Below are 17,152 nucleotides of genomic sequence, written 5' to 3'. Positions count from 1 at the left end.
CAAAAGAGGGATAATAATAATTGTAACACAACTTAAAACAAATAATTATTGCAATGCTTGTAATATCGACACCAATCCCCGACAACGGCGCCAATTTGTTGAGAAGTATATCTTCGGCAAATATTTTTGTATCATATCCACAGAGATTGGTTGATATTACCGCCGTTCTATAATCCGAATGTTATAAGTTTAGAACGTAACAGGGTTGTTTTGTTTGGAAAAATATCTTGTGAGTAAATGTTAACAAAAACTATGAAATGGTTTTAGTCAAATATAAAAGCTTGGCAAGATTGGAGTTCACTATTTCAAATGTTTATGATTCCTTATGTTAAATACATAGATTCAAGATTATTGATGATGTTCAAATATCCTCTCAAAGTCATTTATGTCTAAATGATATCGTGATAATCACTATATTGATCCTTAGACGATCTCTCCACCTAACTATCAATATAGCAATCTTTAATGTTTAATATTAAAGAAGAGTAATGAATAAATCTATCTCTACAACTTATCCACTACTTGAAAATCTGTTTTATGTCTAAACTCAAGTAATCTCTCTCGACAACTACTCAAATCTGGTTTTCAACTCAGAGCAAAAACAGTATTCAATACATCAACAATCTTTATCATATATATAAATCAAAATGAATACATAAACAAATGAGAATAGCTACTACCTCCAATCTTGACAAAAGGGAGTTTAGCTCCTCATCATCATTGTTCAAAGCAGAAAGATAAAGAAGAAAACTCTCTTTTCTCTCTTACAAAAAGCTCTCAATATCAATGTCAAATGTTAATGAATTAATATTTCAATCCCTAGGTTAATGTATTTTGTCTCTAACAAAAAAGGTTGACATTTCCCTAAGTGGACATTGTCATCTAAAGCAGAAAAGCAATTCCCAGGCAGACATCAAAATGGCAATTAACTTTTCCTGCACAACAGCACTTTTGACCCTCAGTCAGCTTGCTGGATTCGCAGCCTTCGCGGCGCGAAGGAAGTTCGCGGCGCGAACTGTTGCTTCTCCAGCTTCCTTGTTTGGCAAGCTTCTTCCAAAATGTAGTATTGCAATCCAAGGTCTTTCTTATCCACAATTCTACACAACTAACAAAAAATGTGAAATAACTATTCAAAACAAAATAAATTAAACCTAATTGCATTTATACAAAATAGTGAGGATAAAAGTGTGTAATTACATCAAAACTTGGTAAAAGGGACCAATAAAATGGTATAAAAAGTAGTACTAATTGGTCCCTAACAATACCTAGTAATCTTTGTCCAAAATGCATGAACTTGGGTTCTTTGGAAAGCTTGGATCTAGGGGAACAAGTTTTATGTTGAACACTTTTTCATTTGGGGCTTGGAACATGGAGAATTTTGAGGTGGAATTTTGGAAATTTAAACATGTTGAAATTTTTTCTAAGTGTTAAGCCATATACCTCAATATTCCACCTTACTTAACTTTTTATGATAACTTCAAATGATAAAAGTATCTTCATAAAAGTTGTAGCTCTTTCAATTACCTTAAAAATGGTCACCAATTTCATGGCATTTGGATTTATAATGATAGAGTTATGCATTTTTGAAGTTTGGAAAAGTCACTTGTTCAATGGTATAGGTCAAAAATGACCTATAATGTAACCTCATATCACATGCTCAAAAAAGTTGAATTAGCTCCTACTCTAAACATCAAAGTTGAAGTAGACATCTTGAATTTGATTGTGTAACTTGTAAGTATTTCATCTCATAAAAATTGAGCAAGTTATGGTCTTGAGAAGTTAACTTTCAAATTAGGGTTTAGACAAAATGACCTATAATGTTTCAACATAGAAAATGATTTTCCAAGCAAAAATAGCTCTAGGTCTCAACATGAAAGTTGTTTGAATGTCATTTAGAGTAAAGTTTCTCTTGGAATCATTTCCATATGGTGAAAATTGTAGGAGATAGGGTCTAGGGAGACCTACACTACGCCAAATAAGGGAAAAGATGGCGCTTTTTTGGGCCTATAACAGCGCTTTAAAGCGCCCTCTAATCTGGCGCTAGCATAGGTAAAGACAGCGCTTTTTTTCCTGGTGAAAGCGCTCTCTAAAGTGTCTCTTTAAGCCCTTTAAGGGCCACTTTAGAGGGCACTTTTTAAAGAAAGCACCCTCTAAAGTGGAAACTTTTAAGGGTTTAGAGGGCGCTTTTACTGGAAAGCGCCCTCTAAAGTGGAAACTTTTAAGGGTTTAGAGGGCGCTTTTACTGGAAAGCGCCCTCTAAAGTGGAAAATTAAAGGGTTTAGAGGGCGCTTATTTTGGAAAGCGCCCTCTAAAGTGGGTGGTTATTTAAATTTTTTTTTTAAAAAGCGCTATATTTTTTTATTTATTTTAGACAACCTGTATATTGAAGCAGTACACCTAAAACTGTATAATTTGAAGCCCTTTTTCACACATTGCATTCAACAAGCCTTATATACAACAATCCATACATATACAATAATCCACTGATATATAATCGTTTAACTTCTAAAGATTCTAAATATACAACCAATTCATAACTTAAAAAGAAATAAAACTAAGTAGCAAAAGCATCTCTGAGATGTATGTTTTTTTTGCTAGCCGCAGTCTTCTTAGCAACAACCTTTTTTTGTTCAATATCAATAGCATGAACCTAAAATATCATAAAATTAGTTAGGTGAAGTATAAGATCAAGAATTAACATTTTCTATGCATAAATATCATATAATTGTGTGTATACCTTTTTTTTTTATGCAACTGACTCGATTTGCTGTAATAAAAGCCATTTTACCTGTAATAAAGAAAACAATTAAAATCATTTGACCTGTACCTTTTTCACTAAGTTCTCTTTCTTTTCTTGGTTGGAATATGTTCTACATGTCTCTTAACAACACGAACGGTTGGATTGATCCAAATACCCTCATTATGATCATTTCTAATATATGAATCATTTGATATAATATTCTCATCTTGATCATTTCTGGTAAACGATTCAATCTCAACATCAATATCACCTTGATCTCTAGTGTTTTCATCAATTACTTTGTTGGAAAAAAGAATTATAGACCATTTCGTACTTTTCGGATCATTGACATAGAACACTTGTCTAGCTTGAGAGGCTAGAATAAAAGACTCATCTTTGTATCCCACCCTATTAAGATCCACTTGCAAAAATCCTGACTTATCCATTCGAATGCCGTTATTATTTTCAACCCACTTACAACCAAATATAGGAATCTGAAACTTCTCATAATCAAACACCCAAATGCGCTCGATAACACCAAAATACGACAGATTTGCAAATTTGGGGTTTAAGTCTTTCACACTTGATATGTGCATTGCTTCAGCTACCACGGTGACACCACTATTCTGCATAGTACTTTTATCATCTTGTTCTTTGGTATAAAATGTGTATCCATTAATCGCGTATGCGCTATAAGAAAAAACATGGAAACTTGGACCATATGCTAAGCATCTCAACCTTTCTGTTATTGAAGCAGGATCTGAATAATACTTTGAATAAATATGATCCTTAAACCAAGGTATAAAACATCGATTGTGCTCTCGTACTATCCAATTTTCATTTCTATTGGGATTTAAACCTCGGAGAACATCCTTGTGAATTTCAACATACGGCTCAACCTCATTCTCATTGTGCAAAACATACAAATGCACTTGATCCCGTTCGACCCTTGATACTGCCACAATTTTATTTCCAATTAGATTTTTTCCTTCTTTCTTTTCGACAAGCTGAGACTTGGGGAGTCCGATTGACTGAACATTAGACAAATATTCAGTACAAAACTCAATCGCTTCTTCAACAATGTATCTTTCAACCATACAACCTTCTGGTCGACTTCGGTTCTTCACGTACCCTTTTAATATTTTCATATAACGTTCAACAGGGTACATCCATCTCATATAAGCTGGTCCACACAATTGTGTCTCTTTCATAAGATGAACAACTAGATGTACCATTATGTCAAAAAATGATGGAGGAAAAAACATTTCAAGCTCACACAAAGTAATAACGATTTCTTTTTGCAACATTGGTAAGATCGCAGGATCAATCACCTTACTGCAAATTGACTTGAAGAAAGAACACAACTTAGTTATAGAGCTTCTTACTTTTTCTGGAAGAATAGAACGTATACCTATTGGGAGAAAATGTTCCATTATAACATGGCAATCATGGTTCTTTAAACTCTTTAACTTGAGGTCTTTCATAGACACAGGTCTTCTAATATCTGAAGAGTACCCTTCTGGAACTTTAACTTCACTTAGAAACTTACACAATGTTTTTTCTCCTTTTTAGATAGAGTATAAGCAGTAGGCGGTAGATATGTTCGTTTTCCTTTCTTCAAGGGTCCTAATTCAGTTCTTATTCCCATCGCTATCAAGTCCTTTCTTGCCTTAAGGCCATCCTTAGACTTTCCTTGTATATTGAGTAACGTGCCAATAACACTTTCAAATACATTTTTTTCAATATGCATAACATCAAGAAAATGTCTCACATACAAGGACTTCCAATACGGCAATTCAAAAAAAACTGACCTCTTCTTCCACCCACTTTTGACAAGTGTGTGGGCAAAAGGCTTGCCAAACTGAGTATCCAAATCTTTCACCTTTTCAAAAATTTGATCACCCGTCAATATAGGTGGAGCTCTGCCTTGTTCTGTCTCTCCATTGAACGCCTTTCTCCATCCACGGTAGTGATGATTTGAATTTAAGAATTTCCGATGACCGAGAAAGACATTCTTCTGACCAAACTCCAAGCGCTTCCAATCTGTTTTATCTTCACAAATAGGACACGCACATTGACCTTTTATGCTAAACCCTGATAGATTTCCGTATGCTGGAAAATCATTAATTGTGCCAAACAACGTCGCCCTCAAGTTGAAACTTTCTTTCCTATATCCATCATAAACCTCCACACCGGTCTCCCACAAAATCTTTAAATCTTCGATTAAGGGCTTTAAGTACACGTCTATGTCATTCCCTGGTTGTTTAGGTCCAGAAATCAACATAGACAACATCATGTACTTACGCTTCATACATAGCCATGGAGGTAGGTTATAAATCATAATAATCGCAGGCCATGTACTGTGTGAGATACTCTGGATATCGTGTGGGTTCATTCCATCAGTAGATAATGCCAAGCGAAGGTTTCTTGATTCTTCTCCAAATTCAGGATAATCATTATCAATTTTCAACCACTGTGGTGAATCTGCCGGATGTCGATACTTTCCATCTATAATTCTTTCATCTGCATGCCAGGTCAAGTGTCTTGAATCGGTTTCACTACGAAACATGCGTCTAAATCTCGGAATAACAGGAAAATACCACAAGACTTTTGCTGGAGACAACTTGTTCTTATATCGCGAGACACCGCATTTAGGACACTCATTTAACGATGCATACTCATTTCAAAACAAAACGCAATAGTTTGGACATGCATGTATCTTATCATAGCTCATGCCAATAGAGCACAACATCTTTTTGGTCTCATATGTTCGATTGGGAAGAACATTATCCTCAGGAAGCATATCTTTCAAAAGGGCTAATAACTCTGTGAAACTTTTATCCGACCATCCATTCCCCGCCTTTAAGTTGTACAACTTTAATACCGCAGACAATCTTGTGAATTTAGTGCAACCATCATACAAAGGTTTCTCTGCATCACTTACCAACCTCTCAAACATTTCGGGACAATCCTTAAGATCTCCTTCAAGTGCTTCTGCAATCTCTTCAACTCGATCACAATCGTATGTATCTGCGCCACTATAGTTTGAGGCATAGGTCGTACTATCCCCCGGTTCAACATTCTCGTTACTTTTCTCACCATGCAAATTCCAACATGTATAACTTCGATCAATTCCATGCCTCATTAGATGCGATGTCAACTGAACTGCGTCAACCCGTTTCCCATAACAACAACCCAAGCAAGGACATATCATTCTACTGGGGTCTTCGGCGTGCGCAACGGCAAACTTAACGAATTCTGATACCCCATTCTCGTACTCTCTCGACAATCGATTGGAAGACATCCATGTATTATCCATTACTAATTAGAATAAACAAAAAACAATTTCAGAAGAGAAACCAAAAATGGGATGAGACAAAACAATTTCGCTTTATTGAGTTAGTCTCTGTGCAGGGCATTCATGTCTCCAACAACAACCCAAAACCAAAACAATTTTGGTTTATTGAGTTAGTTTCTCAACATTTTCAGATATCTCTGACTTCAATAGCATGAGAATGTATGAACCATGCATTAAGCATTAGTGGTATGCACTAATTTGTAGCATAGTTATATATCATCATATAGTTTTTACAAAAGATAAACATTGACTAGAAAATATATATGTAGAATTGTATAATGGTCTAACTGAAAGCTAACAGAAGAATAGTCGACTCTAATTTACTCTATCAAATAACATCCATACCTAAACTTCTTAAGTTACTAGCTACGCTATGTATGCTAGAATAAATACACTCATAAGCTGCATAGTGTACCTTTGATTGGTAGAAGGTGTTTTAGATATTGCTGCCTCCTTTTTCTACATCGAGAAACAAATGGAACAGTTGGTGAAATTTAACCCATAATGCCTAGTCTCCATTGCTAGCATTGCAACACAATAATTATTGTTGAGAATACTCAATAAATGTATGAACCAAGAAAAATGAAACAAAAAATGAACAATAGCGAACGTCAGAAGAGAAACCAAGTAATATGAAGATTAGAAAAATACCTATGGTGTCAAAATCGAACAGCTAACAACGAATTAATAGAAGGAGGAAACGTCGTAGATCTAACAGAGGTGGAAGGAGAACGCCTTAGAAGTAGCGAAAATCGTAGCAGTGAGAACCCTAACGTGAAAAAGAACGAAAATAACAGAGAGTGAAATAACAAAACGCGCAGTATGTTATAATTTTAATGTTTACTAAAGGGGACCTTAGAGGGCGCTTGTGGAAAAAAAACGCCCTCTAAAGGGGGCCTAAGAGGGCGCTTATGAAAGCGCTCTCTAAGGCTTTCCAAAAGCGCTTTACAAACTGGAAATGCACATGGACTTATAGAGCGCTTTTTTAAAAGCGCCCTCTAAGGGTAACCTTAGAGGGCGCTTTCTAAAAAGTGCCCTGTATTGTTGTCCCTCTATCTCCTCCTTATTTTTTCGCTTCACCTTAGAGGGCGCTTTATTACAAAAGCGCCCTCTAAAGTGCGCTGTCTATTCCAGTTGTTCGCTCCTTATTTTTTCGCTTCACTTTAGAGTGCGCTTTTGTAATAAAGCGCCCTCTAAGGTGCGCTGTCTATTTCAGTTTTTGGCGTAGTGCTAGTTTTGATAAGATGAATTCATCTGGCCAACCACCATCAACCAACTTGCTAACCTTCAATTCTTTGGACTTTCTTGGCTCATGGTAGATCATATATGCATAAGATGATGAATTTTGAAGTGTCCCTTGAGAAACTTGATCAATTGGTAAGATAGCTTGTTGGAGAAGTTACTCAAGATACCCAGTCAAACTAGGGTTTCCAAGGCAAATCACCCTCAAACTCTTGAAGAATACTTGATCAATATAACATGTAGAGATCATTGAGACTCATATATGATGCTTGTAACCATTCTTGGATCAATCCATGGTTGTGCTATTTGGTCATGAGGGTCTCAAATCCTAGATGTGAACTTGATAGATCAATGGAGATCATGCCCTGCCTATAAAAGAGTTAGGCAAATGCAAAGACATATTTTTGGTATTTTGGTTAGTAAAATGATAAAATACAAGTATGATACAATCACATAGTGCTTGGTGATCTCTCCTAAAACAAACCTAATGAAAGAGGGGTAAGGAGAATTTCAAGGTATGATCCCAATGCTAATGCATGTGATGAAATTGCATGAGGGATCTTAGAGTCAAAATTGGGGTCTTACAAAGGGAACTTGAAACATAAACACCTTTACAATTAGGCGTCTCGTGGTGTCCGACATCATTGGTGTCTATCACTTGTACTGTCAGACGACACGTGATGGAAAACTCAAACAAATATAAAAAATGATTAATCCTTTGCTTTTCCACTCTTTGAATCCGTGTCAAGACACATGCATGATACTCATAAGACACGTGCCTGACAACTTTACTCCCAATCTTTTTTCTTCGACACACTTCATACATCTAAAAGTGTTAAAGATTGGTCTAAGTAATGTTAATCAGTGAAGATATAAAGAATTTTAATTTGATTAAACCATTTTAAATGTTAAATGCTATGTTATTTCTTTTTTTATGCAGAAACCTGATGCAGAAGCATTTCGTATTTCTTCCATTCTCTTCAATCCCTTGAATCTCACTCAGTTAGCTTTCAACATCGAAAATGGCTGGTAGGTTGTGTTCATATATACAATTGTATGTATACTTTCTTAGATGGATCCTATAAACATCTAATGTAAAGGAATAAAAATATTACTTTTTTTGTTTAAATCTTTCTATACATTTGATATATCTTCATATTACGAATTTTTTTATATAAATATTTTATGTAGGTGTGGGGTTTTAGACACTGCCGATTTTCAAATAAAATTGAGTCATGCCCATCCGCTTGTGTAAGTTAGTTTTAAATTTAGTGTTTTATAGTTGTTGAGAATGACTAGAAAATAAGTTTTAATGTTTTTATTTTGTTTGTTAGGTACCAGCCTAAACCATCGTCATGGTTGGGAGAAAGTTCGGTAAGAAAAATTGTAAACTACATGTTAAGTTTTTGTTAAATGTTAAAGCTTTTAATCATTACTATATCAAACATCTTAGATTATTTTAATGTTATATAAACCTTTATTTATTTGCTTAGTTCACATTCTAAATATATTCATCTCAGATTATATCCTAAGATCAATTTCCATATTCCTCTTTCCTCTTTACAACAATGTTCGGTTTTTAAATTCAATTTTCAAAGCAAAATTAATTTTGGCAAAATTGAGTTTAAATTGATTTCTTATTTAATTTCAAAATAATTTTTCATTAAAATTCAAGGATATAAAAATTATGTTTCTAGGCTTCGTTTCCCTATCACACTTCTTTTTACAACAATCTTCCACATATTACTTTTACAGTATCATGTGTTGTTCCAATTATGCAAATTTTTATGCGACACCAGATGGTGACAAAACTTTGCGTCTAATGGACTTTCATCTAAGTAGCGAGTCACCTTGTTATATGAATTTGCGACCTCAACATTTTTGGCAACCAATGCGGTGTTGACGGTCTTTGTAACAACTGCATTACCATTCCCACCTTTCTTAGAAGACTTTTTATTTACGGAAGGTTCAGTAACTTCCATCACCACACGTTCAATCATAGCCATAGTTGTGTTCCCACTGAAAAATCGATATCATTATTATAAATGTCAATGTACCAGATCTACATAAATATATAATAGATTTCAAAATAGTAAAAAAAATATAAGTCTGAATATTGCAATCGTTTCAAACAGTTATATTCAATGGCTAAATGATTCATTTTCAAACATATTATACGCAAGGTATGAAGGTTTGATTGTGATATTTGCATGAAATAGAAAAACAGTGGTAAAAAATTGACCCATGAACGCATTATAAGCCGAACAAATTAATAATTTCTTACCTTATATCTGATAAACAATCATCTGACATATATCCATAACTTGACTTACTCGGCCCATACATGATTCCACTCCCCCAAATAACGATTTTATTCGAGTTATTAGTAGGAGCTGAGTGGCATTTTGTCTTCTTGAATGAATATGCGTGAATGCAACTTTCAAAATCCTACTTTTATGAAGGTACACGAAGCCTATTAATATTATGAAACATTTGAGCCATGATACAAATTGTATTTGAAATGTGGGTCACCACTACAATATTTATTGGAATCATTATATATTGGAAAAAAAATTTATATCATATATTAATTCAAAATTTATCTCACAATCCTTTTTTTATTAACTTTATAAAATATAATGCATTTGATATTTTTATTTTTTAATTAATATAATTTTAATTTAATAACAATTAAAAATATTATATAAAATATTTATTTAATTGCATAATTCGAATATTACACAACAAAGTTATATTAATTTGTGCGCTTTTAAAATTCTATAAATATATGTGATATTAACACTAATAAACTTGTTTTTAATTTTTGTAATTAAACCAATCTCAATAATAAATTCTCTCTATAAAAAAGACCCTATATTACTATTTTTTACATTTAGCAACTATTGAAAATAAAATACATATTTATATGACAATCATTATTTTAATTTTTTATATAATTAATATATATTATAATTTATATTTATTAAACATAATTAATAAATTTTAATATATATTTATTTAATACACAAGTCTTTTGTTAATTAAACCTACAAACATATTAAACATCTATAATAATTTATATTTATATTTTATATTTGACATATCATTAATATTTTAATTTTAGATAGATATTCCTAAATAATAATAAATAATTTATTATTTATTATAACATGTATGATTTTATTAAAAATCTCAAAACAAAATTAATTTTGTTGATATTTTTCTTCTAATAAAGGTAAATAAGTTTTCTACAACGAAAAGAAATAAAATACCTTAACTCCACGATCCTTCTCGATACTTCTCCCGATCTTTCTCGATTCTCTCCTCCACCGATAAATCCTAACTCCTCCGATCATTCTCGATTCTCGATCATTCTCGATTCTGACTCCTCCACCGATCATTCTCGATTGTCTCTACTCCACCGGTAAACCCTATCCTCACCGATCCACCGTTCATTCACGTTCATTCCTGATTCGATCTCCAAAACCCTAACTTCACATCATTCTTCATTCTCTACTCCACCGATCGATTCTCTCTACTCCACATTCGATTTTTAACTTCGCCGGTCATTCCCGGTTCTCCAAAACCCTAACTTCGCCGGTCATTCCCGGTTCTCCAAAACCCTAACTTCGCCGGTCATTTGCGATTTTCTCTTCATCCTCAATCTGCAAAAGCCGTACTGATCATTCACCTCCGTCTCTCATAACCATCCACCACCTTTTCACATTCCATTTTCTTTGTTCTCTCTGTTGGCTTCACATTTATCTTTCTTATTATGTTGTGTGTTAAATTCTTTTTTGTTTCCCTTCATTTTCACTGTATTTCATTCCTACTGTTATTAATTTATATCTTTTTTCTCTTTCATTTATGAACAGGAACAACGAAGAACAAAGAAGTATAACAAAGGTTAGCCGGTGAGCATGGTCAAACTCTACTTTTGGCTATAACTAAATGTTCAATCATTTTTGCATGCGTCTTATATCTTGATTTCAAAGGTATTTTCTGTTCATGCTTCACAACGGTAGGTAGCAATATAAGATCTCTGTCTTATCTTGTCTATATCAGTTATATAGTTCTTGATTTTTTTTTGGTTCAAGATTCTCAATGCAATATGATACAAGTTTTTAGGGAAACAATTCCCATCAAACTTATTTCTTATGTTAAAAAGATATGTTTCAGATGCCGGCATTAAATGAATCATGCTTTCTTCCCATAACAGTGGGATGAATTGGTAGATGAAGTTGTATTTTGATTCATTTTACCTTGCTATCAAGCATTACCCTGTTTTATTGCAAATGTTAAATGTAAAAAGTAAATTTATTTGTTTCTTTTTCTACTCATTTTCTTTGAGTTCATTTGCACGAACACATTTCAAAATGCTTTTTTTATACTCATTTGTGTTAGCCTCTTCGTTGGAGGCCTATCTTAGAACTTGCTAATTTGAGAGTAGGGTGAAACTTGCCGGTTTTACATTTAATATTATATGAAATGAAATTTGAGCTGAGCACATAAGATAAGAAACTTAACCTTAGAGACAATAGGGTACCATTATTAAATTTCAATTGAAGATCCAAAAATTCATTTTTGTGTTGAGCCTTATGATTCAAAAGTCGGTGTAGTTTTGTTATTTAATGTCTTTGTTTAGCCATAAAAATATGGTTAGTTTGGGATCCATTTATTCCCGTAGTAGTTTCTTTGTTTAACAGTAAAAATATGGTTAGTTTGGGATCCATTTATTCCCGTAGATGTATTACAAAAAAAATTGTAAAAAAAAATCATATAAACATGACTTAAAAAAAATTGTAAAAAAAATCATATAAACATGACTTATTTTCAACCGTTTTAAGTTTTATTGAAGACATTGCCAACTACTTAAAGTAGGTGGTAAAAAAAAATCATATAAACATGACTTATTTTCAACCGTTTTAAGTTTTATTGAAGACATTGCCAACTACTTAAAGTAGGTGGTGCACATCTTTTAAATCATAGACCAACAATTCTCTTCATGTACAAGCCATCTAAAATGAAATATTAAATCAAAATTTATTCTACCATAACAATAATTATAATAGCAAGAAAAAAAAGTAAACTTAGCTTAGTTTTAACCTGTTCAGAGTTTTGAGGGTTCCACTTGATATGTGAAACAACCTTATACCCAACATTAATGTGCATAAGATGTTTGGATTGATCATCTACATCTTCAGTGACAGCTAGCAGTAAAAGAAAAGTTTAAAATTTAAATCAATAATAGAATTATTTTATGTTATCTATAAAATAAATTTACAAGTAAATTTTTGAGAGGTTGAATTTAACTCCTGGACTGTGATGCATCCTTGTAATGTTGTAGAAGCAACAAGATGCATCACAGTCCATAAATTTGAGGAGTTAAATTCAACCTCTCAAAAATTTACTTGTAAGTTTATTTTGTAGATAACCTAACATAATTCTATTATTGATTTAAATTTTAAACTTTTCTTTTACTGCTAGCTGTCATTGAAGATGTAGATGATCAATCCAAACATCTTATGCACATTAATGTTGGATATAAGGTTGTTTCACATATCAAGTGGAATCCTCAAAACTCTGAACAGATTAAAACTAAGTTAAGTTTGCTATTATAATTATTGTTATGGTAGAATAAATTTTGATGTAGTTGACAATGTCTTCAATAAAACTTAAAGCTGTTGAAAATAAGTTTTGTTTATATGATTTTTTTTTACAATTTTTTTTGTAGTACATCTATTAATTGTATTCGATTATTGGACAATTCTTCCGACTATATTTGCTGCTGGGGAAGGTGACAAAGTCTACGGCTGGGATTTACATTTCTACAATTTAATCGGGATATGTGAGTATGTCATATTATCTTTATTTCATAAACCATTAAAAAAACTATAAATTATTTTTTCTACTGATTTTATTTTTATTTTTTTGATTTTCAAGAGCAAACCTATTTGGGAGCTGCCACTGTCAAAGTTGAATGTGAGATTAACTAAATGCTTCTTATTTATTACAATTCCTTAATTTTGAATAATGTCATAGTTTTTTGAAGGGTACTTGAAACACAAACACCTTTAGAATTAGGCGTCTCGAGGTGTCCGACATCCCTGTGTCTGTCACTTGTACTATCGGACGACACATGATGGAAAACTCAAACAAGCATAAAAAATAATTAATCCTTTGCTTTGCTGACACATGATGGAAAACTCAAACAAGCATAAAAAATGATTAATCCTTTTTAGAATTAGGCATCTCGAGGTGTCCGACATCCCTGTGTGTACTATCGGACGACACATGATGGAAAACTCAAACAAGCATAAAAAATAATTAATCCTTTGCTTTGCTGACACATGATGGAAAACTCAAACAAGCATAAAAAATGATTAATCCTTTGCTTTGCCACTCTCTGAATATGTGTCAAGACACATGCATGATACTCATACGACACCGGCCTGACAACTTTACTTCTTTTTTTTTTTCTTCGACACACTTCATACATTTCCTGAATGAATCTCAAACACATCTAAAAGTGTTAAAGATTTGTCTAAGCAATGTTAATCAATGAAGATATAAAGAATTTTAATTTGATTAGACCATTTTAAATGTTAAATGCTATGTTATTTCTTTTTTATGCAGAAACCTGAATTTAATTTGATTAGACCATTTTAAATGTTAAATGCTATGTTATTTCTTTTTTATGCAGAAACCTGAATCGGAAGCATTTTGTATTTCCTCCATTCTCTTCAATCCCTCGAATCTCACTCAGTTAGCTTTCAACACCGAAAATGGCTGGTAGGTTGTGTTCATATATACAAGTGTATGTATACTTTCTTAGATGGGTCCTATAAACATCTAATGTAAAGGAATAAAAATATTACTTTTTTGTTTAAATCTTTCTATACATTTGATTACGATTTTTTTATATAAATATTTTATGTAGGTGTGGGGTCTTAGACACCGCCGATTTTCAAATAAAATTGACTCATGTCCATCCGCTTGTGTAAGTTAGTTTTAAATTTAGTGTTTTATAGTTGTTGAGAATGACTAGAAAATAAGTTTTGTTTTTATTTTGTTTGTTAGGTACCGGCCTAAACCATCGTCATGGTTGGGAGAAAGTTCGGTAAGAAAAATTATAAACTACCTGTTAAGTTTTTGTTAAATGTTAAAGCTTTTAATCATTACTATATCAAACATCTTAGATTATTTTAATGTTATATAAACCTTTATTTATTTGCTTAGATCACAGTCTAACATCTCAGATTATTTCCTAAGATCAATTTCCATATTCCTCTTTCCTCTTTACAACAATCTTTGTTTTTTAAATTCAATTTTTAAAGCAAAATTCATTTTGGCAAATTTGAGTTTAAATTGATTTCTAATTTAATTTCAAAATAATTTTTCATTAAAATTCAAGGCTATAAAAATTATGTTTCTAGGCTCAGTTTTCATATCACACTTCTTTTTACAGAAATCTTCCACATATTACTTTTACAATATCATGTGTTCTTCCAATTATGCAGATTTATGCGGCACCAGATGGTGACAAAACTTTGCGTCTAATGGAATTTCATCTAAGTAGCGAGTCACCTTGTTATATGGATTCTAGGTAAATAACTCACACATACTAATATTGTTATATGGATTCTAGGTAAATAACTCACACATACTTGTATTAGCGAGTCACCTTGTTATATGGATTCTAGGTAAATAACTCACACACTTGTATTAGTGAGCATATGAATTTTAGCAATTTGAAGGTTTTTAATATTTTTTTATAGTGGGGAGGCTGTGGCGGTGGCAGCCAACCCGAAACTGACTCATCGCGACGTTGTTTGTTCGCAAAGTATCACATCTTGTGCAGTACATCCGTTATTGAACGCGATTGTTGTTGGAACTGATGTATTTTTTTTAATCCCAGATTAATATATATGTTTTTCTTTTCCGTTTTTTTAAAATATGATTGAATGCTTACTGATTTAATTTTCAGAGAAGTTCCTTGATGCTGATCACACAAAAAAGCTCATGTGAAGGTGAACAAGAAATGCAGTACATTCTTTTTAACACTGTTTTAGATATTATGAATTCTTTCACGTGTTTTGACACCGTGTAAAACTGCACATGATTTCTGTGGATTGACCATACCACAGTTTCCTAAAATCTAGGTTAGTTTTTTTTGTTGCTGCAAGAATCATTTTGCTACAATTTTGACCTTGTTCTTTGAAATGAAACAATAGGATACATACTTCACATTTTAAATCCTCCGGTTTGCAATTGACCTCTTCTTTGTTGGTGATGATACTATAATTGCTTAACCCTTAAATGTGACAGGTTCTTTTCTTTTAGCATAAACATTGTCATCATGTTCATGATGGTTTTGATCTTTCCTCAAGATTAATTATTTGTCACACATGAGAATAATTTTAGACATGCGATTTTGTACGTGGACAAGCTGGTGACATATTGATCAAGAAATCATGGTTTAACTCTATTCATAAAAGAAAGTTATGGTTAGCGATTTTTTTTTTTTATGACAAACATCAAACTAAGTTTGTGGTTGTGATAACTCTTAATTAAATGTAATTTCTTTAGGTTATTTTTTTTGATTTAATGTTAGTTTTATTTATTTTGAATAAATTTCTCTTTTATTTAAAAAGTTCTTTCTTCTTTGTTTTGATTTAACAAATTGCTGAATTTAGCAGTTCTTTGTTTTGATTTAACAAATTGCTGAATTTAGCTTAATAAGCTACGCCACATTCGTGCAATATTTTAACCTTATCATGAGTTTAGTAATTTACTTTTTAAAAATAATTAGTACCTTTAGTGACTTTTATTTTTAAATTACTATTACTATGTAATTTGTCTAGATATGATTATAATTGTTTTCATCACAAATCAATTATTTATGGTTTAATTTGTTAAAAGAGAGTAAAATTATTAGTTTCTTTAATTAGATACTTTTAACTAGATGCTTTTACCTGCTACTTTTGCGATTAACAAATTGTTGACTTCAGCGGTTGAAAATTTAATTATTAAGAATTTAAAATTAGATAAATTTGGCATTGAAGTCAATGTAATTATAACATTTTATATTTATAAAAAATTAATTAAATAGATAAATAAAAATTATTATAATATAAAGTTAAAATATATAATTAAAAAAAAATTAAAAAAATCAATATTCTGGTGCAATGGTGTCTGGTCCAATGGAATGTTCAGTCGTATTTGATAGCATTATTACCTCATGGTCGAAGTAAACATATAAAGAGATGGTAACATTTCCTTATGGATAGAGTAAACAAAGGAAAATTTGTAAATCAATGTACAACTTCAATTTTACTTCAATAAATTCTCTTTTCACAATGTTGCACATAATCTATGCCCCATATTTGTGTATATTTTATATTTGGAGATGTATCACTGTAAGTTTTAAGAATGTATATTTTTGGATCTTACTAAAGTAGAAATAATCTGAAAATTAAAAAAGTGCAGTTTGACAAAATAAATTAGCATTGATAACATTACAAATTTGTTAACATAAATCAAACATTACATTTTAACGTCTCACATCTTCATAATATCATCGATCGCGAAATCGTCGTATACACTTCGATTGATATTTTTGTTTCGAAATGATTTTTTTTACAAGGATCATTAAATTTGCACCCGTCTTCAGTTCAAAGTTCCTGAATTCAATCTTCTCTTCATTGTCATTCGATAATGAACAATACTCGAACTTCACAGTTTTTTGATTATTGACGTATGGTTGGAGATTTTGCATTATGTATTTCAGATCTGAAAGAAGGGTGTATTCA

General features: G+C 32.0%; 1 protein-coding gene across 1 annotated transcript in view; it reads left to right on the top strand.

Moving 5' to 3' along the window:
• Positions 1 to 15,596, top strand: part of LOC127135865 (uncharacterized) — a 52,454-nt gene extending 36,858 nt beyond the window's left edge. Inside the window, exons 2-12 of the mRNA XM_051062493.1 lie at positions 8,281 to 8,369; positions 8,532 to 8,591; positions 8,675 to 8,698; positions 10,585 to 10,764; positions 11,216 to 11,246; positions 14,044 to 14,132; positions 14,281 to 14,340; positions 14,421 to 14,460; positions 14,861 to 14,946; positions 15,119 to 15,239; positions 15,328 to 15,596. Of these exons, the coding sequence (XP_050918450.1) occupies positions 8,281 to 8,369; positions 8,532 to 8,591; positions 8,675 to 8,698; positions 10,585 to 10,764; positions 11,216 to 11,246; positions 14,044 to 14,132; positions 14,281 to 14,340; positions 14,421 to 14,460; positions 14,861 to 14,946; positions 15,119 to 15,239; positions 15,328 to 15,450 (903 nt within the window). The 3' untranslated portion in view covers positions 15,451 to 15,596. The remainder of the gene's footprint in view (positions 1 to 8,280; positions 8,370 to 8,531; positions 8,592 to 8,674; positions 8,699 to 10,584; positions 10,765 to 11,215; positions 11,247 to 14,043; positions 14,133 to 14,280; positions 14,341 to 14,420; positions 14,461 to 14,860; positions 14,947 to 15,118; positions 15,240 to 15,327) is intronic.
• The last annotated feature ends 1,556 nt before the right edge of the window (positions 15,597 to 17,152 follow it).

The sequence above is a fragment of the Lathyrus oleraceus genome, chromosome 4 (assembly GCF_024323335.1).
Source record: "Lathyrus oleraceus cultivar Zhongwan6 chromosome 4, CAAS_Psat_ZW6_1.0, whole genome shotgun sequence".
Taxonomy (NCBI): Eukaryota; Viridiplantae; Streptophyta; class Magnoliopsida; order Fabales; family Fabaceae; genus Lathyrus; species Lathyrus oleraceus.
The sequence above is the reverse complement of the archived record's forward strand: the minus strand, read 5'-3'. Positions and strand labels throughout refer to the sequence as shown.